This window comes from Chinchilla lanigera, unplaced genomic scaffold (assembly GCF_000276665.1).
Source record: "Chinchilla lanigera isolate Chin_1 unplaced genomic scaffold, ChiLan1.0 scaffold00023, whole genome shotgun sequence".
Lineage (NCBI taxonomy): Eukaryota > Metazoa > Chordata > Mammalia > Rodentia > Chinchillidae > Chinchilla > Chinchilla lanigera.
The window spans coordinates 2,159,343-2,185,233 of NW_004955424.1; the positions used below are offsets into that span (position 1 = coordinate 2,159,343).

Genomic DNA, 25,891 nt, shown 5'->3' on the forward strand with positions numbered 1-25,891 from the left:
AAAAAAAAAATTAAATACATAAATAAATAATTTTGAGACAAGGTCTCACGAAATTGCCCAGGCTGGGTTCTAACTTGCGATCCTCCTGCCTCAGAGTGCTGGGATTCCAGGTGTGCTCTAGCACGCCCAGCTTTTAGTCCCCATTTAATAGATGAGGAAATTGAGGCACAGAGATGTGGTCATTTGCCTGAAGCTGCAGGAAGAGAAACAGGCGGTGCTGGGATTCAAATCTGCATTTCACAGGCTCCGACATAAACACCCTCCTTGCTGGGCATCTCTCGTAGGTACCTCTCAGGGGCTCTAACTCTAAAATTGAAAACAGTAGTTTCCTCCCTGCCTGTAGAATTCCGAGTTCATGTTAAGGGTTTTCTCCCTTAGAGGAGCCCTAAGCTTTTGAGGTCTGTTTCCGCTTTGCTATGTTAGAATACAGAGTCTAATGTATAAATCACTGGAAAATTGCCTGTTTTGCTATCAGCGATACAGTGTGTATCAACAGTTCATGCTTATCTGCCCTCAGACAAAATAAGAGGCCCAGGCTCCGGCATGGGGTGCATTTTTATTTGCAGAGCATGAATCTGTAATGCTTGGATGTTTATCTGCAAGTTGCAAGTAGGGGTGTAGAACCTTCTTGAGGAATTGGAATCTCGTGTATTTCTCTTTGTTGTTAAATTTTAAAGGGAAGAGAGAACAAAATAACCATAAGCAAGACAAAAACAAAACAACACAAAAACAATTAAAAAGATACAGAATTTCAAAACAAGGTGAAAGGAAGTTAGCAATGGTTGCTATATCGTGTATTTTTCTATCACGCTGATAAACGGTATTTAAGGAAAAGGTCTAGAGAGAAAATAATGAGAAAAAAACCGAGACTGATTCAGGCAGAGTAGTAATGCAGGATTCTAGAGCAACGGGAAGGGGATCGCAGGAAGTGGAGGGCAGTCAACAGCGTCAGATGCCACCAGGTTGAGAAAGCCAGAAAATGCCTGGCTTTGGGTGCTACATGTCGGCAGCGGACGGAGCCAGGCTGCCCTGGATTGGCACAGAACACGGTATAGCAACGGAGACGTGAGGAAGAGTAGGTGTGAGAGGAGAGGGAGAGTAATGTCCACAGAGGAAGACTTTTTGGAGATGGAACCCTCTATGTGATAGGAAGGAAGGGACATTCAGGTACACGGGTCGACTCTGAAGGGGAAACTATGTCCCCTAAACAGAAGGGAGGACAGCGGGTAGGCCACCCTGGGACCTGCTATGGGGGTAGGACACAGGACAGAGATCAGAGACAGAGAATCCTGGGCTCGGAGGGGACAAACCAGGCGTGGGGTGTGATGGAAGAGGGCTGGACATCTTCCACCGTGCCTGACTCAGACCCTCCCGGCACCCGTACCATCCCATGTGGACTGCCGGTGCGAAAGCCACCCTCCTGTCCTGTGCCTTGGGGCCTCCCTCAGTGTGCTACCCATGCCTCGGCGACCGGCCACAGAGCCCGTGTCAGGGTCTGTGTGTCTGGGGCAGCCTGCCCTGGGCAGCTAGGCGGGCTGGAGTGCTCAACTGCCTCCCCAGCAAGATGGCCGTGACAATTGTCTGAGAGCACCAGGGAGGTAGCTCAGCGGTGCAGCGCCTGCCTGGCAAGCACAGGGTCCTGAGTTCAATTCCTGGTACCATCAGAAAAAAATTCATCTGAAAGCTGCAGATGACACAGCCTTGTACACTAGCAAGGGGCTGCCGCCGCAAGCTGGCCCCACGGTTACTGGAAATCACACGCGCACCACGCCACTCTATGTGTGCATCTGCCCTTCCCTCCCCTAGACTCGAAGCTCGTCAGGAGCAGGGGTTATCAGCGTATCTTCAAATGTACTCGGAGAGGAAATAATACATCTGGAATTCGCTCTCAACCACAGTGTGGTGGGAGGGCAGAGCCCGTGGGGCTCACTGCAAATGTGCTCTATTTTCCGCACTTAGCGAAGTCACAAATCCCAGGGCCTTACACTTAGCGCATGGCCCTAGCTCCCTTCGCTTGTACAACAGACAGGTCAAGGGACAGGCAGGTCCTCTAGCTGCACCACCCTCAGTGACTGACTCACTGGCCCGGGGACAAACACCGCTAGCTTGTGGGGCAAGTGGGTCCGAGGGCATGGACCCACGCCCCCGAAGTCCAGGAAGGTGGAAGATGAAGGTCGCAGTCCAGCAACACCTGCCCCGCCTGCTTGGATTTCAGTCCTAGGCAGGACCTGCTCGGCCCACAGCACGCCTGGCTCCCAGGCCCTCCAGATCTTGCTTTACAGCCGCTGTTGCCACGGGGTTTTGTTCCCAGATGGTTTAATGGATTCTTTCCCGTAGTAGCTGGTCCTGGAGAGGCCCGCCGATGGTGCCTCGCAGCTACGAGGGGCAGGGAAGAGGCCGTTCTGATGCGCTCCCAGGACAGAAAGGACCCTGCCCCTGCGTGGGAGCACCTCAGGCGGGTGTGTGTGGAGACCCAGGGCTGACAGCCAGGGCCCGGGCGTTTCCAGTTACGAGCTGAGGCGGTGTGCCGCTGCGTGTTGAGTGGGACAGTGCAAGATACAGCCTCAGCCGGCGGGGGGGCGCTGCATACCTGCAATCCCAGTATTCTAGGAGGCTGAGGCAGGAGGATAGAAAGTTTGAGGCCAGCCTGGGCAACACAGTGACTTAGAGAGACCCTGTCTCAAAATGTAGAGTAAGAACGGGTGGGATGTAGCTCAGTGTGAGGGCCGTGTGTTCAGCCCTCCGTTACACACACACACACCATCAGCTTCTGCAGGTGACAGGAGACAGGCAAAGCACAAGGCTGGACACAGCGTCCCGACGGGTGCTGTGAGGCGAAACAGACTTACCAAGTGTGCTGGAGACGGCGACCTCGTGTCCTTGACGGTCGCACTGGAAGGGACATCCAGAAGAGGCCATTTCATCTGCAGGTACTACGGAAGGACAGAAAACACAACGCAGTTGGTGGGAGGAGGTCTTCCAGGTGCCCCAAGCAAGCAGAGAAAGCGCGGGGCTGGGTCACCGGGGAGGCGGGAGCCTGCCATTCTATTCCCACGCCCTGACAGGTACCAGTTCCCGAGGCTCTAGGAGGGAACAGCTCCAGTCACCCTACAGAGACCACCACGGCCTGTCACCTTGAGGGGACACAAAGGACAAGCTCAGAAAATTTTGAGTGGGGTTGAAAACGAACACATCCCCAAAGTCACCCAAGACCCTCCTGAGGAGTTCGCTCTGCTGCAGTCATGGTCCACGCCAGAGCCTCAGGGGCCAGAGGCTCCCAGTAACAATCCTGCCTGGTCGGTTCCCGCTTCCCTGAGAAACACACTCTGCAAGCAGAGGTGAGCGAACAGACAAAACCTACCCGGCCTGAGACTGTCGGAGTCGTGGGTAATTATCCGTCCGTGCCCTAGCCTGCATCTTCACCTCAGCGGTTCTCAGTCTCCAGAGGATGACTCAGACTCAGCCGCTCTCATGTGTTGCTGTGAAAAACCCCCAACAGCTACTCTCTCTGCGCGAAACCTCTTCTCACTTTGCCTTGCGAAGAGGAGCCCAATAACAGCTGTGTGACCCCAGGTGAGTGACCGACAACCGAGTCTCAGTTTTGTCATTGTAAGGCAAAGCCACTATGACAACTTCCCAGGCTGTCACAGGCAATGGGGAGAGTGTCAGGTACAGACCACAGTGCCTTTGCTGGTGAGAGCCATTTAATAAACAGCAGCTACTGTGTTCATAGCAAACCGTAAGTCTTTTCCAGGCGCAAAAGCACAAGTGTTGTTGCAGCGCAAACACGACAGGGTGCTGGTGGGCACAGACTCTAGGGATGGCCTCTCTGTGGGGCGTGGAGCCCACTTTGAGAGCTAGAGCTCTCCCGGAGCGGAGGCTCCAGGAAGAGCTTCACAGAAGACAGAAAGGGGTTTTTGAGCCCCCACTTGCTCTGCTCATTCGATTGCAAGAAAAAACGCTCATGATTTGGCCTTTCATGTTACATACATGTAACAGGGAAATGGGTGGACAGGGCCCCAGGTTCCCAGAGGTGACCGAAAGACACATACACCAAGACTCAGAGCATGACGCCGAGAGCAGGCGTGATGGGCCAGGGCCGAGGGGAGGTGGCAGCTCGGAGATTTTTTGCCCCTCTCCGGGGCGGTGCTGCCCTGTCCCTGCCTCCTGCTGACCCACACTTCTTCCTCCCTTCCCAGAGCCCTACACTTTCCACATGAATACACTGGGATTCCAAGGTTGTTGGCAAGCTCAAAAGCGCTGGAGCTTTAGTTAACACTCAGGGAACAGTATTGGTGTCACCTGAGTGACTGTCAGAGCACTTTTACACACAGAACCCAGTTTAGTCTTCACGAAATGGCCCCGCTAGCCTAAGTTGGGGGACGCAGTCCCAGTTTTCAGATGAGCCAATGCACGTAAAACAGGTTCGTAACTTTCTGTATGAGAGCTCAAGCCAGTGCCCGGGTCTCCCCACTTGACGAGCAGGCCCTGCCCGTGTGGGGATCACGCGGCCTGTGCAGAGCCCCGTTCCGGACCATCTCGGCCCCCAACTTGTCCCTGGCTCTCGTGGGTTTTCTCTCCCTTTCTATCTGCTCATCCAGAAGCAGGCTCTCCTGTTCAGATGCTTGAGGCAGCCGGAGCTTCTGCGGGAGTCCCAAGCACCCTCGGGAAGCAGCAACTTCAGCTTGTTTGTTTAAAAAATGGAACCACAATAACAAATATCAAGTACTAAAGAAAAATGTTTCAGATCCACGCCCCAACATGAGAGTCTTCTGATGGGAGGATAAAACCCATCAGCTCTATCAGGGTCTTGTTCCCTGCTAGCGTCCTAACCACATATTGCTGTACCAGAAATGTCGTTCTGCCACTAGCGTGTGTGTGCACGCGTGTGTGAGAGATCAGAAGACTAGTTTGGGACGATGCCGCTTCGGGGTCTTAAACGTCTCCAGACTTTGCTGAAGGTCTCCTGGGGCAGGGGGAGGTTGCTCCCTGTGAGAACCTCTCTGCTCTAGAGGCCAAGGAGCTGGTGTCCAAAGCATGGATCCCCTGAGGTTTGTCCACCTGGACACACAAACATACATATGCACAGGAATCGCTACTGGTTTTTACTGCTTACCACGCACTTGGCATTTTACCTACCTAACGTGTCTTGGGTTTCTGGCAGCAGGAGGAGGCCACACTGACCTCCTCGACCCTAAGGCATAGTGTCTGTCTGTCTGTCTGTCTGTCTCTCTCTCAAGAACAGAGGTTTTGGCCAGGCATGGTGGTGCACACCTGTAATCTCAGCACTTGGGAGGCTGAGGCAGGAGGATCATTGTGAGTTCAAGACCAGCCTGGGCTATAAAGTGAGCTCCAGGCCAGCCTGAACGGCATAGAGAGACCCTGCCTCAAAAAGACACACACACATACACACACACAAAGAATGGAGGTGTTTACATCTTGATTCAGTTTTTGGAACTTTTTCCATGGCATTCTTTAAAAAATATTGTACTAGTATGTTTGCCATGTATCACGATGGCATCCGTCATGGGGAGTCGGCACACGGACATGACACACCTTAGTTCTTTGGACTGCTCCCCTCCTCCCATCTCGTGGTCCCCTTCCTACCTGCAAGAGATCTATCTCCACGCTGTTTTCCATAGCGGTCCTACCACTGTGCATCCCCACCAGCAATGCAGAAGGCCCCACCCCCAGCCTTGCCTGCATTTGTTATGCTTTGATTTCTCTTATTTGAGAAACTTATTTATGTATTTATTTATTTGTCATGCTGGGGATCAAACCCACAACTTTGTACACAATAGGCAAGTGCGCTACCGCGGACTGATTACGATTTCTTGACGATGACCCGTTCTGTCTGGGGTTAGGTGGAATCCCTGTGTTAAAGGAGATGAAAAGGCAATGGAGATGCTTTATAAACACGGACCAGCTCCACACAGGAATGTAAACACGTGCTGCACGCATGTACTAGTAAAAAAGAAAAAAATCTATCTCCCTGCTTCCTGTTATCTTTCATTTGCTTTTTATTTATTATTTGGGTCTCTCCTACAAGAGAAACCATTCAATATTTAAGCTGGTGCATCTGAATTATTGCAGTTAGTTATGGTCTCAGGTACATCCATTTTCCTACAAATGACTCAAATGTATCCTTCTTTATAGCAGAGTAGTACTCCATTGAGTATAAACACACATTTTACCTATTCATCTGTTGATGGACATGTAAGCTGCTTCCAAGATGTAGCTATTATGAGCTGAGCTGCTATAAACGGGAGGTGTGCACGGATCACTCTAATATGATATCTTTAACCCTTGGGGGAAGATGTCCAGAATAGGCATAGCTGGGTCAAGTGCAATTTCTAGTCTTAGTTTTTTGAGGAATCTCCATCCTGCTTTCCACAGTGGTTGTGCTGATTTACACTCCCACCAGGGATGAAGGGTGCCCTCTCCCCAGCCTCCCTAAATCCAGTCCCACACTCTGAGTGCTGCTGCAGCCCAGACCACACGCACTATTCTGAGATGGGGAAAAAAAAAAAAATAAAATAACTGAGATGGAAGCTTGAGGGGCTGTGGTCCTACTGACCACTCCAGTCTGATCCCCTGTGGACAGTGAGAGGCGGCTCTGGGAATAGTGCATCTCTTGCTCAGAACTCACCCTGGGGTAGGAATCGGGGGGCTGGAGCTTCCTTTCTACTTTTTGCTTTTTTAAGACTTCCAAATGGCAAGGGAAGGGGAAGCCTCTGCAGCTCAGTCACATGATGCTTCTAAACTCAACTCTGAGGAGAGAGGCGTGCTTTTCTTGGAGGAGGGGAACAGTACTAGAGATTTAAAACACAGTGTCCTGCATGTTCCACCACTGAGCTACACACTCAGCTCCTTTTATGTTTTATTTTGAGATAAGGTCTCGCTAAGTTGCCTGTTTGCCACTGAATCTGTGACCCTCCTTGGTTCAGCCTCTCTGGGAGCTAAGATGACAGGCATGTGCCACTCTGCCAGCCAGAGAAGGGCCATGCTAAAGGGACAGCTGAGATTCCCGGGACAATGTGTAGGGTGACAGGGGCCATCAACACCCTACTGTAATTTCCCAGGTCGGCACCAGGAATTTGGAGATAGTTAGGCAGTGCTGAATTCCCAGGTCAGGCCTAGTTCAACACCCAGTAGAAATAAAGCTCTTCTTGTGGTGATTCTCGTGGGAGGCCTGCCCCACGGATCATACGGGGGCTGCTCGTGGATGGAGCATGTCCTTAGGGGTTAAATGACATGTGGCCGAATTCAGATTCTTTGCACCATAATGGCGTGTGGGCAACTTACAACTACTAGCTTCTCCAGACCCTGTCTAGGCTCCACCTGCTCAAGGCCCAGCTCCGGACTCGGTCACAGTGGGGCTCCGGCACATACCGAGCAGGGGTCTGCAGCCTGACCCACCGTCTTCCCCCTGGGGTACCCACTGGAATGGGAAACACTGGGCCCCGAAACTTCAGTGCAACTTGATCGGCAAAGCAGTAGCTGCAGCCACTATTCCCGGGTGCTCTCTATGAGCTAAGGACTCTTCTGACACTCAGAAACAGAAAGATGAGGCCAAGCCCAGTTTATCGGCTATCACCATCCCGGACTTACAAACTTCTTGATATGTTTGTTTTTATCTTCCGGTACCGGGAATCGAACTCATGACCTTGCGCTTGCCAGGCAGCCGCTGTGCTGCTGAGCTAAATCCCCAGCCCCTAAACTTCTCGATAGGCTACTATGCCTGAAATAGGACAGCAGTGCATGTTCAGTCTTGCTGAAACTGGGCAACTGTGTTGTGGGGACTGGGGTACTGCTGCTGTGATTTGAAGTCGACTGAGGCTATAGTTCAGACCACGTCTTTATCTTGTTAAGGGAGGATGATTCTATTCCTATTTTCACATTGTTTTCATTAGAATCCACCAAAATGTCCTGTGGTTTCTCTTACTTGACGTCCACAAGATGTACGTACAGTAACAGCCTTTTTACACTGCAGCGCATCTGCATTCCCGAGGCAAACCCTATCGGACCACAGTGGTTTGTTTTTCTTGTTTCTTGCTTTTTATTGCAGAATACTAATCAGAGTACTTACAAAATTCTACCTCCACATTCCCAAGTAAGGGTGAATAAAAGTCTCTCTTTTTCCTACCAAGTGTTGGTATTGGGGTTATTCTGGCTGCATTAGTGAGAGGGGCCCTGCTCCTCTTTTCCTTAATGCTCTGGGTCCTTTCTGCCCTTGCAAGCTTCCCCCGAGCCCTCCTTGGACTGAGTGCTTGGCCAGGTGGGCTGTTTCCGCTCCACGCAGGCCCAGGGAAGGGTCCCTGCGAAGGATGCGCTCCCCTGAGAGCTAGAGCCCCCTTTCCTGCAGGGAGGCGGAGATTTGTCCCACACAATCCCCTCTCCACTGGGCTCGGCTTGGAGCCTGAGCAGCAGATTAATTGCAGCTGTGCCCTGGAATTTCCCCAACACACAAATCTTCATGATGTAAAACAGCTGGGAGGAAATCCCAGCATGCCCTGGACAGAGGCAGAACCGCCAATGAGCTATGGAGATTATTAACCCTCTGGCTCCCAGAAGGCAGGAAGGGCCCCTGGCTGGCCAGACCCTCCCTGTCCCGGGCTTGTTGAGTGTACAGAGAGGACTCCACAGGACTTGGGGTGCAGGACATGCATAAATTCTGCCCGTTTGCGAGCTCTCCCAAAAACTCTTTAAGTTGGGCCCTGGCACAAGAGAAACCAAAGCTTCGTGTTACAGAATCCACTGCCAGCCTTCCACACAAGGCACACCACAGCAGGAAGCAAAGAAGTCATCTCCCAATCCCCCAGGTGAGAGGCTGCGCCAGGCCCCAGAAGCCCTGCCGCTTTCCTTGCACAGGGGTGGGTGGAACAGGCCTTTCTCCGGCCTTCTAGGTCTACTACTGTCGTGCTCAGCAGCAGAAGATGAGGGCTTCAGTGCAGGCGGCCAGTCCTTCCTGACTCTCTGGTCCTTGATAGTAAACAGCAGCTTCACTGATCAAAAGCTACAGCTCCCTTGAATGGAGAGGATTCCCTACCCAGGATGCACCGGGTTTGCTGCCTCCAGGAAAAGGTTCCAAACCCTGCACCCCGGGCATTAGATGGCCTTCCACCACAGTGTCTGCGACACTGTTCACAATGCGCTCCTCTTCCCGCCCCCTGAGTACTGGGGGTCAAAGCCAGGCCTTTGCACATGCTAAGCAATCTCCTTTTAAGGGCAATTTTTAACATAAAGAATTGAATTGCAAGCCAGGCGTGGTGGTGCATGCCTGTAATCCCAGCGCTCAGGAGGTTGAGGCAGGAGGATCTCGGTGAGTGCAAGGCCAGCCTTAACCACATAGTGAGATCCCGTCCCCTCCTCTTGCCCAGTTGTATTACAAACAAAACCTGCGAAGAAACAACCTCTTTCTCCTCAGCCTTCATTCTGCCAGTACCCTCATCAGACTACTACAGTGGTTTTCCCAAATTCCTGCAGGAGTTTGGCCTCTAAACCCCAACCAGTCACATCTCTTTCCTTCAAAGCGTCCCGGTTGGGAGAAAAGGCCAAACTTACCAGCAACTGGATGCCAACCCAGCCTGTCTTCCCCTCACCGCCCAGCCACCCACCCCCTGGCCCCGGCCAGCTGTGCTAGGGTTTCTGCTGGACTCTGAGCTACACTGCTCTGCCGTCCCCAGCATGGGTTATCTTCACTTGTGGGAAACTCTGACGCCTTTTCCAAAATCCAGGCCCAGAGTCACCCTGCCTGGCACCTCAGTCACTTTGCCCCGTGGCTGTGTGCAGCCTGTCCACTGTTGTGGTTTGCACGCACACTTTGCCCTCCGCACTGTAAGCTCAAAGGTCACACCCACGCCCGAGTCCTCCCCGCTACGAAGCCAGCAGCCAGGATGTGCTGCAACCCCGTCGCACCTGGCAGTGACCAAAAGTCAAGAGTCTTTACACCTCTGCAACGTGTGGGGCGGAGCCTCCTCTGTTTAGATGTGGACTGCGCCCAGGGCAGCCGGTCCTCGCCCACAAGTGGCCACTTCTCGCAATGACCAGTGCCTCAGTGCTGCCGGGGATCTGGAGAGGCAGCAAGGGGGGCTGCACTGCCCAGCCCTGCAGTTCCCAGCTGCGATCCTGTATCTTCTTTGGAAATGGTCATAAACTGCTCTAGGTCTGAAAACACACCACCACTGAACGATGAACTCAGAGCAGGGAGACAGACAAGTTAAGTTTCCCCAGTCGGGGAGAGGAGTTTAGTTCCCAGAAGCTACTGAAGAAAAATAAATGAAAGTACTAGGAAACAAGGTGTGATGGGGCACGCCTGTCATTCTAGGCTGAGGCAGGAAGATCTCACGTTTGAGGCCAGCCTGAGCCATTTAGCGAGACTCTGTTTCAAAGATAAATATTTGGTTCCCCAACAGGATGGATTACCTGAGATTCAGGAGCAAGAGATAATCAGGTTTATAGTTTTATTCCTTATTTTCTTTTTTACAAATCCAGTATGTTCTACAATAAGCTACTTTTGAAGTTACATAGGACAGATATAATTTTTTGTGGAAATGTTATTTAGGACCACATTTTCACAGTGTCTTAAACGAACAAAGTGATTTTTTTCTCCCCCTATCACTCACTGCAGCATTTAGTCAACAAGTATTTTTGAAGATCTACCAACCCCATGCACTGGTGGCAGAGGGTCTCCAAAAATATTTCATGACTTAATAGTAAACTCATAAAACAATAAACATTAGCTGGGCATGCTGGGGCATGCCTGCCATACCAGCGCTTTAGGAGGCTGAGGCAGGAGAATGCCAGACAGGGCAACTTAGCAACTTCCTGAGACTCCAATTAAAATAAAAATTCAAGGGCTGGGAACATAGCACAGTGGGAAGACCCTGGGTTCAATTCCAAGGACTGAAAAACAAGGTTAGGTTTCAACTTTTCCATAAATGCCTAATACCCCACACTCTCCACTTCTCCCAAATATTTTCCTCTTTCCCTCCCATTCCAGAGGAACTGGCCATTTTGCCCACCAGACTTGACCAAAGGCTTGGGATCTGGGATGCAGAAGAGGCAGGAGGGGAGGAGGAAAAAACAAACACGATTAAGATGCGGTGTGTGTATGTACGAATTCCCCAAGATGAATGTAATTATTAAGTATCACGTATACTAATAAAAAGAAAAAAAACCACCTCTAGGTGGCGCCAACTTTAAAGTGAGAACTTAGGTCAAGTTCTGTCGCTAGCGGTGGGCTTTTACGGGTAGAAGGCAGAGCCCAGGAGGCCAGAGACCAGCGCCCCAGGCCTCTTTAACCTCTCTGGCCTCAGTCACCTCACCTTTAAAATCAGGGTATTTTACTTCATCATCCTAAAGGCAGGGCTTGGACCAGGTGGCCTCCTAAGAAGGGAGAAGTTAAATCCAGCTATTTGTCTACAACCAAAGACTGTGTTGAGGTATGTGGTACAAATCTGGAGTCAGGAGCCCTGGTTGAAGCCCATTTGCAAGCTGTGTGCCTGAGGAAGGACCTCACCTTTCACGACCTCTGGCTTCTCCTGTGATACAGGAATGAAAGCACTCCTGACCCAGCAGGGTGATGCACGAGCGCTGATCAACAAATAACAGTGTGTGTTTCAATTTTTTAAATATTGAGCCCAGCATGGTGGTGCATGCCTATAATCTCAGCATTTGGGAGGCTGAGGCAGGAGGACTGCAATGAGCAGAGAACAGATCCTGCCTCAAAAAAAAAAAAAAATCTTTTTTTTTCTTTTTATTAGCAGAATAGACACATTACCATTAATCACCCTCAAAGTATTCCTCTTTGCCTTGAATACACTTATACCGTCATTCTTGCCACTTTTTTTTTTTTTTTTAGCTTTTTGAGACAGAGTCTCACTATGCAGTTCAGGCTGGCCTTGAGCTCACTTTGTAGCCCAGGCTGGTCTCAAACTTGCAAGGATCCTCCTGCCTCAGCCTCCCGAGTGCTGGGATTATAGGCATGCGCCACCACACCCGGCTTCTTGGCACTTTCTGAAGCAGTTCCGGAAGTCCTCTTTCACAGTCTTTACAAGGTGTGATCAAAAATACAGTGAATGCTGACGGCAAGTGCTGGCCAACGGGAAGGCAGGCTTGTAAAACATTAAGACGTGTCCTCACCCATCTGAATCACCAGATCTCACACAGTGTGACCCTGGCTCTTCTCCAAAGTCAGAAAGACCAGGAAAAATAAAGGTTTTTAATCAATTCAGGACACTGAGATAGCCAGGATAGCACCACTAAAGACACTCAGGAAAGAGGAATCCCAGAACTGCTGCAGGAAGCAGCAGGAGTGACGGGGATAAGTGTGTTTGGGGGTGGGGTGTGGGGGGATGGGGGGAGTTGGAGAGGGATTAATGCCAATGTGTCTTTTACTGTAATAATTTTTAAAAGTTTAAACCCTGTGTTTTGGGGTCACACTTGGTCTCTCCAGTGTGGTAATCACACTGGACTTGAACAAGCAGATGCCAGGCACACAGTGAGTCCTTCCGAAATAAATAAAGCTGGCTGCTACCTGCTGGCTCCCTGGGAGGCTGAGGTGGAAGGACTGCTTGAGCCCAAGGAGTTCAAGCCTAGCCTGGGCACCATAGCAAGGCCCTATCTCAAAAGAAAAATAGCAAGAAAGAAAAAAAGAGAAAGGTGTTTAACTCAAGTTATTTTTGTTCACTGGGCCTACGATCTGCACTTTTGTCAGGCCAAAGGAGAGCTAATTAAGAGTTTGGCCCCTCACTGATGGTGCTTCGTAGGGCGAGAGGTCTTCTTCGGCGGTGTGTTGGGAAATCCTTACCAACTGCCGCTCTAAGCAAAAACAAAAAAAGGAACGTAACACTGAGCACTGCTTTGTAGCATCTGCCGTATCCACGGTGTAAACACTCCCACCACGGCTAATGTCAAGGCACCACGGTGAGTCACGGGGGCAGAGTCGGGCAGAGACGTGAATGGCTGGTCAGGTGCCAGCTGGCTCGCCACGCACCCCTGTGGGCAGGGTCTAGGGGGTCTAGGCTGTGCCCTGACTTGTTGAGTCTACTGGGCCTCCCTCAAGTCTTGACGGAAAGCCGGACACCTGGCCGGACGTGTCTTCCCGTCATCCGTGTGCTCCTTGCTGAAGCTGTGTGGAAAAGCTCCAGCACTGGCGGTGGCAGAGGAGGAGGAGATCCTGGGGGGCCTGTGGACATTCACACACCCCTCTGCCCTTCCCAAGGTCTACACTGGCCGCTTCTGCGTCCTCACCGCCTTCCCTCTGGCTCAGCACCGCACCCTGCGCCAGCGGCCTTCCTTCCGTTCCATTCTGGGTGCCTTTAGACAGGTAACAGAGGCAACTGGCTTTCTTTCTTTCTTTTGTACCGGGAATCAAACTCAGGACCTTGCGCTTGCCAGGCAGGTGCTTGTGCTGCTGAGCTGTATCCCCGGCCCCTCCACTGGCTTTCTACTGCCACACGCTATGGCAGCTCGCAGGCCCTGGCAGCCCCAACCCCAGGGACGCACACCTCCTGCCTGGAAGCCCCCGCATCGTGATCCCTGAGGATGGCTCCGGGTTCTTCATGCCCTCCGGCCGATCCACCTTTTCAGACCTGAATAAACATCTCGGATACCGTAAACTGCTCCCTGAGAAAAGCCAGTGACAGAATCTGGAAGGACAGTCACCGATGTCATCATTGGGCTTTAGCACTTCCGGTTAGTTTGTTTAATAATTTCTTCTTAGCTTTTACAGTGACCATGTATTATATCCTAGCAGCAGGAAGCACAGCTCTTCAAAGGAGCTCTAGGTTAATTTTTTAAGAAATCTCCACACCTGGGCCTTCAGTTCCCTCAGCCAGGACCTTCAAAACCCACCCAAGAGGCTTAGCTGCTTTTCACCTCCCGCTGGGCACTCGGTTCCCCGGCTTCTAGAAGTGTGTGGAAGCCAGGCGCTCCCTTCGGCCTCGCCCGTGCCTGGACGCCCACCCGCTGACTTCCTATCAGGGACTGGGGTGCGACCTGGGTGGAAGGGGGTGGGCGGCGCGCTCGTTGTGTGTGTGAAGTGCGTAACAGGTCCCTTGCTTCAGGCACACGACAGGCTTGTTGTCCATCTCAAAGAACAGTGTGGAAATGACAGGGCCAGGAAAGAGAGGGTCACAGTGGGCTGGATCACTGTGGGCCAAGCTGAAGTCTTCATTCAGGAGGGGGCGTCTGAGCTAGGAGATGCGTGCAAGGTAGTCAGCTTTCTTACTTAATTTATTTAGTTGTTTACTTAGGGTTGTTTTTTTTTTTTTTGGTGAGACAGGTTCTCAATGTGTAGCCCAGGCTGGCCTTGAACCCCAGATGATCTTCCTGCCTCAGCCTCCCAAGTGCTGGGATTACAGGTGTGCGCCACCACACTTGGCTATAGTCATTTTACTTTTAAAAGCACTTTATTTGGTTGCATCTGATCCTACTGACCCAAGAAAATGGATAAAGCCGATATAGTCACTCCGTTTTAAAAGTGGGGAAACTGAGCCTGCCAGAGGCTCCCGAACATACCCAAGGTCACCAGAAGAGTGGACACTGGCACCGGAATACAGGGCTTTGGCTTGTCGGGAGTAACAAGATGGGTACGAGGACATGGACTGGCGAGCAGGTGGCAGGGGTGCTACTGTGTCCCCATCTGTGCCCACGGCAGACACGGCTAGAAACTCCCCGCATGCTTCCTGCCTCTGTGGGCGAGAACTCAGGGCTCAGCACGGGGCAGTGCTATCGGCTGCTGAAAACCCTCTGCAAGGTAGAACGCGTTTCTTCTCCGACCGGGGCCTGACGGGAGTAACAGCCACTCTGTCCGGCGAGAAGCAGGCCCCAGGGAACTTTCTCTGCCCTCTGGCACAAGGAGGAAGGTGTTCCTGAGGGGAGAGGGCAGTCCCGAGACTGTGACCGGAGAGAAAATGGTCAGAATGTGCAGAGCCCACTGACCAAAGGCGGGCCCGGGAATTCTGAGGTTTATGGGTTTTCCCTGCTGGCGGGAGGAGCTGGAAAACATCCCAGGTATGGAGCAGAAAGGAAGCGGGGTCTGGGTAGAATCAATGGGGACAGGAAGCGCTTATCTAGGGCTGAAAAACACAGGACGCAGAACGGCCTGGAGCCGCCTCCGGGCCCAGGGCCCCTCCGCAGCTCCTGCCCGCCTCCTGGGCACCAGGCGCAGGTGGGGTCAGTCCCGGGAGAGATCTCTGACCCCACAGGCAGCACTGAGAAGAAGGCCACACAGGGCTCTGAGAAGAAGGGCCACAGGGCAGGCTGCAGCCCCCGTCCTAGAGTGTGCACCAACAGGAGCACACACATGGCCTCCACGGGACAAAGAAATGATGCTGTAGTCACACCGGAAGGAAAGCAGAAGAAGTGACACGGCTCGACTGCCTAAGAAGTTAACGTTTATCATCTGCATGAATTATGTCCATTACCACTACCCCCAAACCCGGCCTGCTACCGTCTCCTCACTTCAGGAGAGAGTGAAATGCTCCCGATTCCCATCTCAAAGACAACCTAAAATGTTTACATTAATGGGCGTTAAAGCATATATGTGTTTTACGTGAACGTATGTAAACGCAAATGTTATAGGAAAACTTTGATTTTATGGGCACTGTTGCTCCATTTTTAAAAAGTAGGAAAAAAGTGAATGTTTAAAAAAATGTAGGAAAAAAGTGACTGTGTTTACAAAAATATTAAGCAACTAGGTAGGTGGTATGTGGCAAAGATTAGACAAATAAGTGACATTTGGGGAAGGCTGTTGCAGTCACGCGTTGATGGGGGAGGGTGACCCGAGGAACTGGAAGAGGTTCTGTACACAAACCCGGAAGTCAGCACAGCCCAAGACGGGCCAGTATTTCCTTCACAAATTGCTTCTCGCTCAAATCCGCCATCCTCTTCGGACCAACAGGTCAAAACTTCAGCATCTTTCCCTCCACCTGCTGCCTGAGTTTTCCCCAGCAGAAGGTGGAGGTGAGGTCCCCGGTCACCACGTCCTGCCCGCGGGCTGCTGCGATACTTTTCCCCTCCGTGGCCCCGCCCTTGAGATGGCCTCCTCGTGCTCTCCGCGCCTTGCCCTGCCCCTTCCTCACTTCTGGCTCCCAGCGAGGCTCAACTTCCTCCCTGGAGCTTCTTGGGGGACAGGAACCCCACGGTGCATGCCTGCTGGTACCCACAGCCTTTGGCCCAGCCCACCATCGGTGACACGTGCCTGGCGATCACTGCAGGAGTAAATATGTAAGTGTTAGTGCCTGGCCAGCACGAGGCGGAAATGTCGTTTCCAAAGGCATCTGTGGCTGCTCCTGGGATTGCTGTCACAGACCCTGCTTTGGTTGACCTGGGGGGGTTGCTGTGGTTGAAAGCGGCGAAACGAGAGGATGAGGGGGTCCACTGGGTGGTCACCAGCTGAATGGGAATCCATTAGACATTTACTGATACCAGAGCGGCTTCCAGCTCCACAGATTTTACCAACCTTGGGCCACTGGAGACTGTAAATGGGGCCAGGCTCATGAGTATTGTGTCTGCAGTGCACATGTACCGATTTTCCCCTCGTCACTGGTGCCTAAACCGCATGTTACGGAACAATTTACACAGCACTCGTATTAGGTGCTTTAAATAATCTAGAGATGATTTAAAATAGATGGGAGGATATGCATAGGCTGTATGCATATACTGCACGATTTTACAGAAGGGATGTGAACACCCAAGGACTTGGAGTGAGCACGGAGACTTGGAACCAATGCCCCTCAGACCCTGAGGGCTGAATGAACATTCTAACCCTCGGAAGCTGGGACCGTGCTGCTCAGCCCTCTGGGAGAATAAAGTGCTTTTGAAACTCACATCATCTGATATTAGCATCAGTCCAGGTAAGAATGTGTAAAAGCCAATGACAGCATTCCCTCTGGACAGAGGAATAAACAGATTTAAAGATAATGTATGCTGATCAGTTATCTGCATCAAGCACTCTACCAAGTTATTTCCATGCGTTATTTCATGTAATGATCAAAGTTTTATAAGTTGACGCTTTTTTTTGAAGCAGGATCTTGCTATGTAGTTCAGGCTAGCTTTGAACATTTGAACTTGCAAAGCCCAGGCTGGCCTCAAACTCACGGTGATCTTCCTGCCTCAGCCTCCCAGCTGCTGGGATTACAAGCCTGTGCCACCATGCCCAGCTAGTGGATGCTATTATTATCCTCACTTAGCACATGAAGGGACTGACATAGGCTGAATAACTTGTCCACATCCTGCCTCATGCAAAGACTACACTCTTCATCCTTTCATTCTATTAGTGCTGAAAGAGAAGAACGTACACCCCTGCTGTAACCCATCCTGCCATCCCCCAGATGGGGGCACTCAGGACCCCAGGGGTGAGCTGCCCCACCATCGGCACAGAGGCCACCAGCAAAGCTGAGATCAGAACAATCCAGGTGTCCTCGCCCTTGGCTGCAAAAGAGGTGTAATGGTTCAGGTTATTTTTTTTCCATCAACATATAAACTAGAGAGGCAAATATAAGAATAATTGGAAGGGGATGAACTATTAATGCAAGTGAATCAGTATTATGAGTGCCAGTCTGCAGAAGTCATAAAATACACAACAGAAGAATAATTGTGTGATTCAAGGTTTTAGATGGCAAAACCAGAAGGTACGCCCTGCATGAGCCACAGCTGCACACTGCCCCCTGGTGGTTCCCATGCGCCTGCTGGCAGCGCGCAGGCTAAGGACTTAACAAAGGCCCTAGGCTGCGGATACCGGGCACTCTGGCAAGCCAGGACGCAGTCAGCAGGGGCGCATCAGATCGCAAAGATCTCCTGGGTGAGCGCCACGCCATCCGGGAGGATCTCTGAGCTTCACAACCATTTGTTTGTAGAATTTGAGATAAAGAAGTTATGAACTCAGTAATGAGTTCACTTTGAGTCTGTCAAGTTGGCAAAGGCCTTTTTTTTCTCTTAAATTACCACCGGCACATCTTCATATGCCGTTGGTGGGGAATAAATTAGTAAATCCTTTCTTGTGCAATTTGGAGGTCTGTAGCCAGTCTTCCAAAGGCCTACCACCTCTAGGAATGCATCCTAAGGAAATAATTAAGGATGTGAGCAAAAGAGGGTTGCACGAATGCTCACTGCAGATATTAAACACCTTCTATGCTACAATTATGACATCTGAATTTATGCAGAGGGTGAATATTAACAGACACGCAAAGGTGTGCACACTCTCGAGTGAAAATAAGTATGGAATCCTGTTTTTATAAAATGGATATCTTTACATATATGTTGAAGGGAGATCTGGGAGGACAGATAGGAAGGTGAGTTGAATTATCTCTGTATGACAAGACTGTGTTTTAAAAATGTTCTTCTTTTGGCTAAACACCTATTGTTTTTAACATGCAAAACAAAAACACGTGACAAGCATAAGACATAAAATCAATACGGGGCCAGGGATATAGCTCAGCAGCACAGTGCCTGCCTGGCAAGCACAAGGTCCTGAGTTCAAATCCCAGTACCCAAAAAAAAAAAAAAAAAATCAATCTGGGGAAAAAAAAAAAATCAGTAAAAGTTTAGATTGAGATCTCTAACTGCGATTTCTGAGCTTCCAACCACGATTTTCTTCCGAGTGGTGTCTTGTCTCTGACCTTTCTTCCCAGCCATTCCCAGAAGGGCAAAGTGTGATGAGGTGTGGCCTCAGTCATTTGGAAATCTCCCTGGGTCCTGGACAAGACGCGTTGGATCTCACAGTGACTGCCCTTTGCGGACGGCCCTCCTCTGCCCTCTGACACCCATTCTGCCCTTTCCCTTCCACAGCTGAACCCCAGGGGCTCCACTGTGGGGGAAAGGTTTGGGGCTCAGGCATCCACTGTTTCTTTTGAGCTCCCCAGATGATATCAATGTGAGGTCAGGGCTGCCCCAAAAGGCTCTCATGCGTTCCTCTATAATACTGCACCTTCTACTGCCGGCTGCTTGGGATTCCCCCAGGATCTACTGTCCTGTCTCTTTTACACTCCGCCTTTGGTTTTGTTTTTGGTGGTGGTGGAAACTGAACTCAGGGCCTATGCACACTCCGCACACACTCTACCACTGAGCTATACCCCCAGGGCAAGTACCACCCTCTGAACCATTCAATATTTTTTAGTGCTACTATATGCCAGCTCCCATGACCTCACCCCCTACCTAAATCCTTGCCCAGAATACATATCTGCATTACAGAGGATCCATTATAAGGCTGAAAAGTGGAAGTGTCTGGTAAATATGGAAAATCCATAACCTCAGAGCAGCCCTTGCAGGGTCTCATAAATGACCCATCAGAAAGTTAGACAGGAAACACCTGCACAGGGATTCCTGATGTTGACTGGACGAGTCCACCATCACGACCACTATTCCTTGAACATTCCTCATGGCGCTAGCACATTACACGCCTTATTTCTGGGTGGGGAGAGGGGCTGCCGTGCATTCCCCGGCCTTTCCAGCCAAACCTAGGGCTCGGTCTTTGTGGAATTCCAGGCATCCAAGCTCAGCTACGAGGGTACATTTCTGAGCACAGAAGCTCTAAAAACATGTCTTGAATTTCACGCCACTTCCCCCGTGACCTGGTAGTGACCAATTGTACGCACAGCCTGGGCGGCAGGTTGGTTGCAGAATGGAACTTTCACAAGCAGCTGTTCGGGAAGTGAGACTGGGAGGTGACCAGGTCGTGTCAAGGTCTGTACCTGATGACCTGAAGCTGCATCTGTGTCACTTCCTTCCCGAGGCCCCAGGTCCTACCTGCTGGCTCTAAAAGACTCACTGAATTGGGTGGCAACTCTATCTCCTAGTCCCCAGATTGGTGACATGCACAGGGAAGGATGAGCCGTCATATACACGACTCCTGGGAACCACGCGTCTCCTGGGAACTCAGAAAGCAACGGGAGAGGAGTGGGAGCTGTGATCCTGAAGTTGGTGCCTGATGACCCACCAGCAAATTCCCTTCTGATATAGCAACTATGTCACAGGGTGGGCGACTGGAGAGTGGTCCTAAACATTAGCCACCGCTGTGGCATCAGAGTCCTGTCCTTACCCCAAACCCAGGCAGGCCCATGACCATGTGACTCCAGAAATAACGGAGCTGTTCTGCTTTCCCAAAGGGCCCCTGCGTATGTGTCCGAGGAGCCCCTTAGCTGCCAAAGGTGCCCAGGGCTCATCCTTCTGCGTGGTTCATCTCTTTCCTTTTGCCAATATCTTGAAAGAAAGTCCTCCGGGGAGACGCTGAACCTGGATTTTGAACATGGCCTTCGTGAGACTCTTGGAACCACCTCATCTTGCTCCGGACTTGGTGCAGACTCTTGCAAGCGGGCGGCCACTGGACCATGTACCGCCTCCCCCTTACTCCACTTGGCTTGTCGGAGCGCAAGGGACCAGAGGGAGCCTCGGGAGAGGAAGCCCGACGCCTACATCCTGTTCCTTTTGGCTTCGACAGCATCTACTGTACTTCTGCGCAGGCTGAGCTCAGACTGGCTTTTGGTTCTGGTTAAAGCACATTTTCCTGCCCTTACAATCTCTGACAAGACCTATGGGTGCTGGTACAGTCATCCTCGGTCCCCACAAAGTGCGGTTCCCTGCCCCTGCCCAGGGAGGTGCTGACAGCAGCCTTGAGCATGTTGGCTCCGTGGGCCCAGCACTCACCTGCTTTGTAACCACAAACCCACCAAAAATGCCCTTTCTTTTAACGGCTGTGTAAGGAATGGGCACCCGAGGGAGTCAGGATTGGCCTGTATGATGCACCCTGACAGAAACCAAGTGTCCTCTGGTACAGGCCTGTAGGCCTTCTGTTACTGCACTTACCTTTTATGGTGGGCTTTAAATAATTCTGCTAATATTACTGGAAATAAGTTTTATAGCTTGGTCTTTGAAATATCACATACATACATGCCAACAATAATTCCAGAGGAGCCGATAACTATAATAATGCTCTTGAGTATACATTCAGCTACCACTCAGACAGTCTGAACCACAACGCTGCTCTTTAGAAATGGCAGAAAGCTCACTGGCAGGTGGATCTCAGAAGACACAGGTGGGGGCTGCCATGGGCAGATACAGTTCTGAGGAGACCAAATGCTCAGGAATAAGACTGCAATGAGATGCTGGATGTGGTGGTACACACCTGTAATCTCAGCACTCAGGAGGCTGAGGCAGGAAGATCACTGTAACTTCCAGGCCAGCCTGGGCTACAAAGTGAGCTCAAGGCCAGCCTGAACTGCATAGTGAGACCCTGTCTCAAAAAGACCAAAAAAAAAAACTGGAATAAGACTGAATTCCCACAGAACTCCTTGTATACCCTCGAGTGGAGGACCACCTTTGGGATGGTGCCACCAGGTGTACCTGTCTGATCCGGAGGGTCTGGGGTGACACTGAGCTGCCCAAAGGTGGGGGTGTAGTGGGGTGGTATCTTTCACTTTTGTATTTGTGATACAGAGCACAGTGCAATACTCAGTATGTTCATTATGACCAAAGAACATCTCTCAGACAGGTATGAACAAGTGGCCAGGCCCCTGCTGAACCTCACATACTGGGTGTCTCTTCAAATGAAGAAGCCAAAACATCAGTATCCCTTCTTTTGTTTGAAGCTGGGCTTGGCGGTGCACAGCTGTAGTTGGAGGCGAGCATGAGCTACATAATGAGTTCAAGGCCAGCCTGGGCTACCTGGTGAGACCCTGCCCGTAGAAACAAACCAGAACAACAGTCGAGCCACCACCTGCAACACGGGGGTGGGAACTCAGCCCGTAGCCTGTGGAGGATTAAGTGAGGAAATGCACGTGCAGACCTGGCTCTCGGTAAGCACCAGGGCTGCTGGCCACTCTCGTCATCTCTCCCTGCTGGTGTCACCGTCATGCTGTGTGTGGATGCAGCACTGTGGGCTGTGAGATGCCTTAGGTCCAGGCGCTGTGATTTGCAGTCCTGGAGGCAGAGATACGAGGCAAGCCTGAAAGCTGGTACAAACCCCAAGGTCCGCTGGGGTGCTTGGGACAATGCGGGGTGTCCCAGGGCCAGGACCTGGCGGTTTCCAGCCTCTGTGCGGGACACTGTTGGACAGGCTGCCCGCCCCTTCCTCCTTCAACAGCCCAGCATCTCGGGCTCTCCAGGGCACTTCTTTGTCCATTGTTCAGAAAAAAAAAAAAAAAAAAGAATCAAGCCGTGACTTGAGGCTTGAATTTAACTTAAAAAACTGTGTGGCTCTAAGGGTCTCCATCCCATCTCCAGGGATCCAAGTTTTTCCCAAAAGATTATTCTCCAAGGAAAAAAGAGAGCAAAATGGCCAAATCCCCAACATTTTTCAGGCTCTATTATCCCACGGCTCTCTTTACCCTTGAGACACGATTTTTCAATAGGAACGGGGCTGAAGTTTGAGGGCACGGCCTAGCGAAGCTGTTTCACTTCTACCAGCGAAGACAAACTCGGATTCTTGCCGGCCAGATTTTCCCTCTGGCCAGCCCTTGGTTTGACGGGGCCAAACCACTGGAAGAATAAATGAATGCGAAAAATTTGCCTCACAGCAGCAAATGCTAAGATTTTCTACAGATACAAATTCCCCAGCAAACCCAGCCCAAAGATAATAAAAAACGAAGGTTGGGTTTATTGGTCTTGTTAAAGGCTGCCTGCCTGATTTTCTTTAGGGGCTGAGTCTGTTTACACAGAGGGGGAAGGTGTTACTGACATGGCAGTTTTAGAAAATCAACAGAGGCCCCTGAACACTAATCAGGGTGCAGCCGGCTAGGCCTCTCATTCCACAAATACTCACTGTGCATTTACCGTGCTGGCGCACCGCGTGGGGTGCTGGTGGGGACAGAGGACAATGCGGCTCAGGAGGTGGCCTCAGTCTGGTGAGGAAGGACACAGCGTGGGTCCCAAGCGGTAGATGGCCAACAGGCTAAGAGGTGAGGTGGAGTTTGAGGCAGACCTCGAAGGACAGGGCGTTCAGGTGACAACTTACACGCGTGCGGCAGGGCTCTATTCCAGAACCAATGTGTTAACACACAAGCTTTCCGAAGAATTACAGAGATCTCGGCCACTGTCTTCCTAAAGACACTATGGAGGGAGGCATGTTTACCTCTGGCTTTGGTCTCAGCAGTTAGCGATGGTCACCCGCCAGCGTAGCATCTGCAGGGTCTGGGGCAGGAGTATCAATAACACCGTACGTTCACATACTTAAAAATTATAACTCATTATAACTGGGGGTGTAGCTCAGTGGTAGAGTACTGGCATAGTATGCATGAGGTCCAGGGTTCGACTCCTAGGGGTGCCAAAAGCTAGAAGATAAGCTAACAGTTGTATACATTCTCTCCTTCCGCTTTGACAATACACTTTTCTAATACACAAAGAAGACAGGCTCACATGCAGATTCCCAAACTTCTGATCTCTGCAGCAGGCCTTGTGGGTGGGAGAACCTGGCCCAGCAGCCCCTCTTTTCTCTTGCATCCCCTGTTAGCCTGTCCCAGGACCACCCACAGGGCCCCTCAGCCCCCTAGGGCCCTTGCAACCTAAGGCTGTGCCATTAGTGACCCAGTACAACCCTGGGAGGACAGACCGGAGGAGGAGGAGCCCCAGGCCAGCCCCATCCCTTGGCGCCTGGGCTTCCCGCCACCCCGCAGGGAAGGCAGTGGCAGAGGGTGTTCAGGGCGCGCCCTCTATCAGGGGAACCCCACTCCTCAGGTCTACAGGTGAGCTTTGTGCAGGGAAGGATCCAATTCACTGGACGGGGAGGCCTGCTGTGCCGGGTGGTTTTGATTAAGATGATGATGGAGACTGATCTTTGCCCCAGATAACGACTCCAACCTCAGCCTAGTTTTCATTTAATCCCGTCAGCCTGTGAGTGGAGGACCGCTGTTATTCCCACTGCACATCCGAGGAAACTAAGATTAGCGGGGTTGTCATTTATCCAAGGCCACACAGCGAGGGGTGGTAGAGCCAGGTTCTGAATATTTGACGCTAAATCTCATGGCCTAAAAATACTCAGAGGAAAATCATTTCCTGATCCTGAATCACGGAAAATGAAGCGCCGGAAGGAACCACAATGTCGAGTCCTCACAAGGTGGCCGGGCAGGGGTGGAGTGGCCACAGCAGAGGAGGAATCCAGGGTCTGCCTGCTGGGCGGTCCCCAGGAGGGCGGCAGGGTGTCCCCGCAGAGCTCAGGGGACAGCATCATCTGGGGGACATGCTGTGCAGTGGGGCTGGGCTCCCTCGAGATGAAGACGGAAGTGACGCAGGCGGCCAAGTCAGCTCGGTGGTCCTGTGTGGCCCCGGGGCCCTCCTAGGCTGGGCAGGCGACCTCTCCCCAAGCAGGGCCTTTTCTCAAGCTGCCACCTTTGATGCCTTCCCCAAATCTTGTGAGTAAAGTGGCAGCCTGGGGGCTGGGAAGCACCGGAACCTGGCTGCTATACAACTTCCTTCCGTTCCCCAGTGGCAGAGCGGGTACTCGGTTACCTGGGGAGCTAGGTGGTCTCGGGTTCTGTGGGGTGGGCCTGGGACCCTGCTTCCCTACAGCAGTGCTGGCCAAGTAAGCCCTTAGGGGTTGGGAAGGAGGCTTTTTTCCTTTAACTTAAAAAAAATGGGTTTGTTTTTCGAGACAGAGTCTTGCTTATGTAGCCCCTGCTGGCCTCAAACTCCCGCCTCAGCCTCGCGGATGCTGGGATTATAGAGCAGTTCCCCACCATGCCCCAGCTTTTAAAAATGTATTTTTAAAAACTTCTTAAACTAAGGCGTACGCGAGTGCACAGAGACTGCGTACTGCTCAGTGCATTTTTAATTTGTAGATATTATGTGCGCACCACCCACGCAGAGGTAATAGACTGTAAATGGCAGAAGATGTGAACACACTCCCCTTATGAGACACTGAAACAGGACTGAGCGTCCCGGGGTTCCACTACACACAGGCCCCCCTGCTCCCCAGACAGCGAGGCAGCGGGACCAGCAGGCTGGGGTTCTCCTCGGGCCCCTGCCTCTGCCCCCTCCCTAGTCCTCCCCTGAGAAAGCAGGGGCAGAGGGCTGAGGGATCCTTGCACCTTAAAAGCCTCTAACTGGACTCCTCTAAGCTTTGGCTGCCACAAACAAAGAGCAGCCCCCAGGTGGGGGACAGGGGTGCGCCAGCCCTGAGAGGCTCCCCGAGGCAGGGTACTGGCCCCTGAGAGAGGAGCAACAGCAAGGAGCCAGGCGAAGCCAGAAACCGCCCGAACTGGTTACATTCCAGCAAGATTAGCACAAGGCCGGGCCTGCTGCAGCGCACTCCTCCTCCTCCCCTGCAGGCCGTGAATAGGATTGTTAACTATTTCCCTCCTCCTGGCCGTCCAGCCCCACACACTGACAACGCTCCCTGCTGCTTGCACATTAACCTCCCATTTGCCAGGCAGCGTCTCAGAGGCTGTAGATTAACACCCACCAACCCAGACAATGGTCCCCGGGGAGGGGTGCAAGGGGCTCAGACAAAGGCTCCAGACCCCGGGCTCGTCAATCACCGCTCAGCGACAGTGGGCACGCGGGCAGGGGCTCCTGGACTCCAGACAGGACGCATGGAACCACCGCCAGTGGCTCACTTCGGTCCCAGGCACCTGCCCCTTACAGAGCTTGTGTCCCTCATGCAGGGGACGCAAGGGCGCCGGGCCTCTGCCCCATCCAGAAGGGACAGGGACCGAAGGGCTGGGGAACGGAGCTGTGAGGGCAGAGGTCCTCAAAGGGCCAGCCCACCTCGCTCCGCTCAGGAGAGATGACAGGAAGCAGGTGACTCGGCACCTGCCTGAAGCAGCCGGTAGGCATCACCCCACACCCCAATGCCAGTTTCTCTCTCTTGTGCAAGTGCACACACGTGTGAACACGGAAAGGCATGTGTGTGAGGGACCCGAGTGTCAGATGGATGGGGCTCCTCCACCCCAGCTGC

General features: G+C 51.9%; 1 protein-coding gene across 1 annotated transcript in view; it reads right to left on the reverse strand.

The window, feature by feature from the left end:
• Positions 1 to 25,891, reverse strand: part of Tcf7l1 (transcription factor 7-like 1 (T-cell specific, HMG-box)) — a gene marked incomplete at its 5' end in the record, with an annotated part of 146,608 nt that overhangs the window by 19,767 nt on the left and 100,950 nt on the right. Inside the window, 1 exon segment of the mRNA XM_013514629.1 lies at positions 2,850 to 2,933. Within this exon segment, the coding sequence (XP_013370083.1) occupies positions 2,850 to 2,933 (84 nt within the window).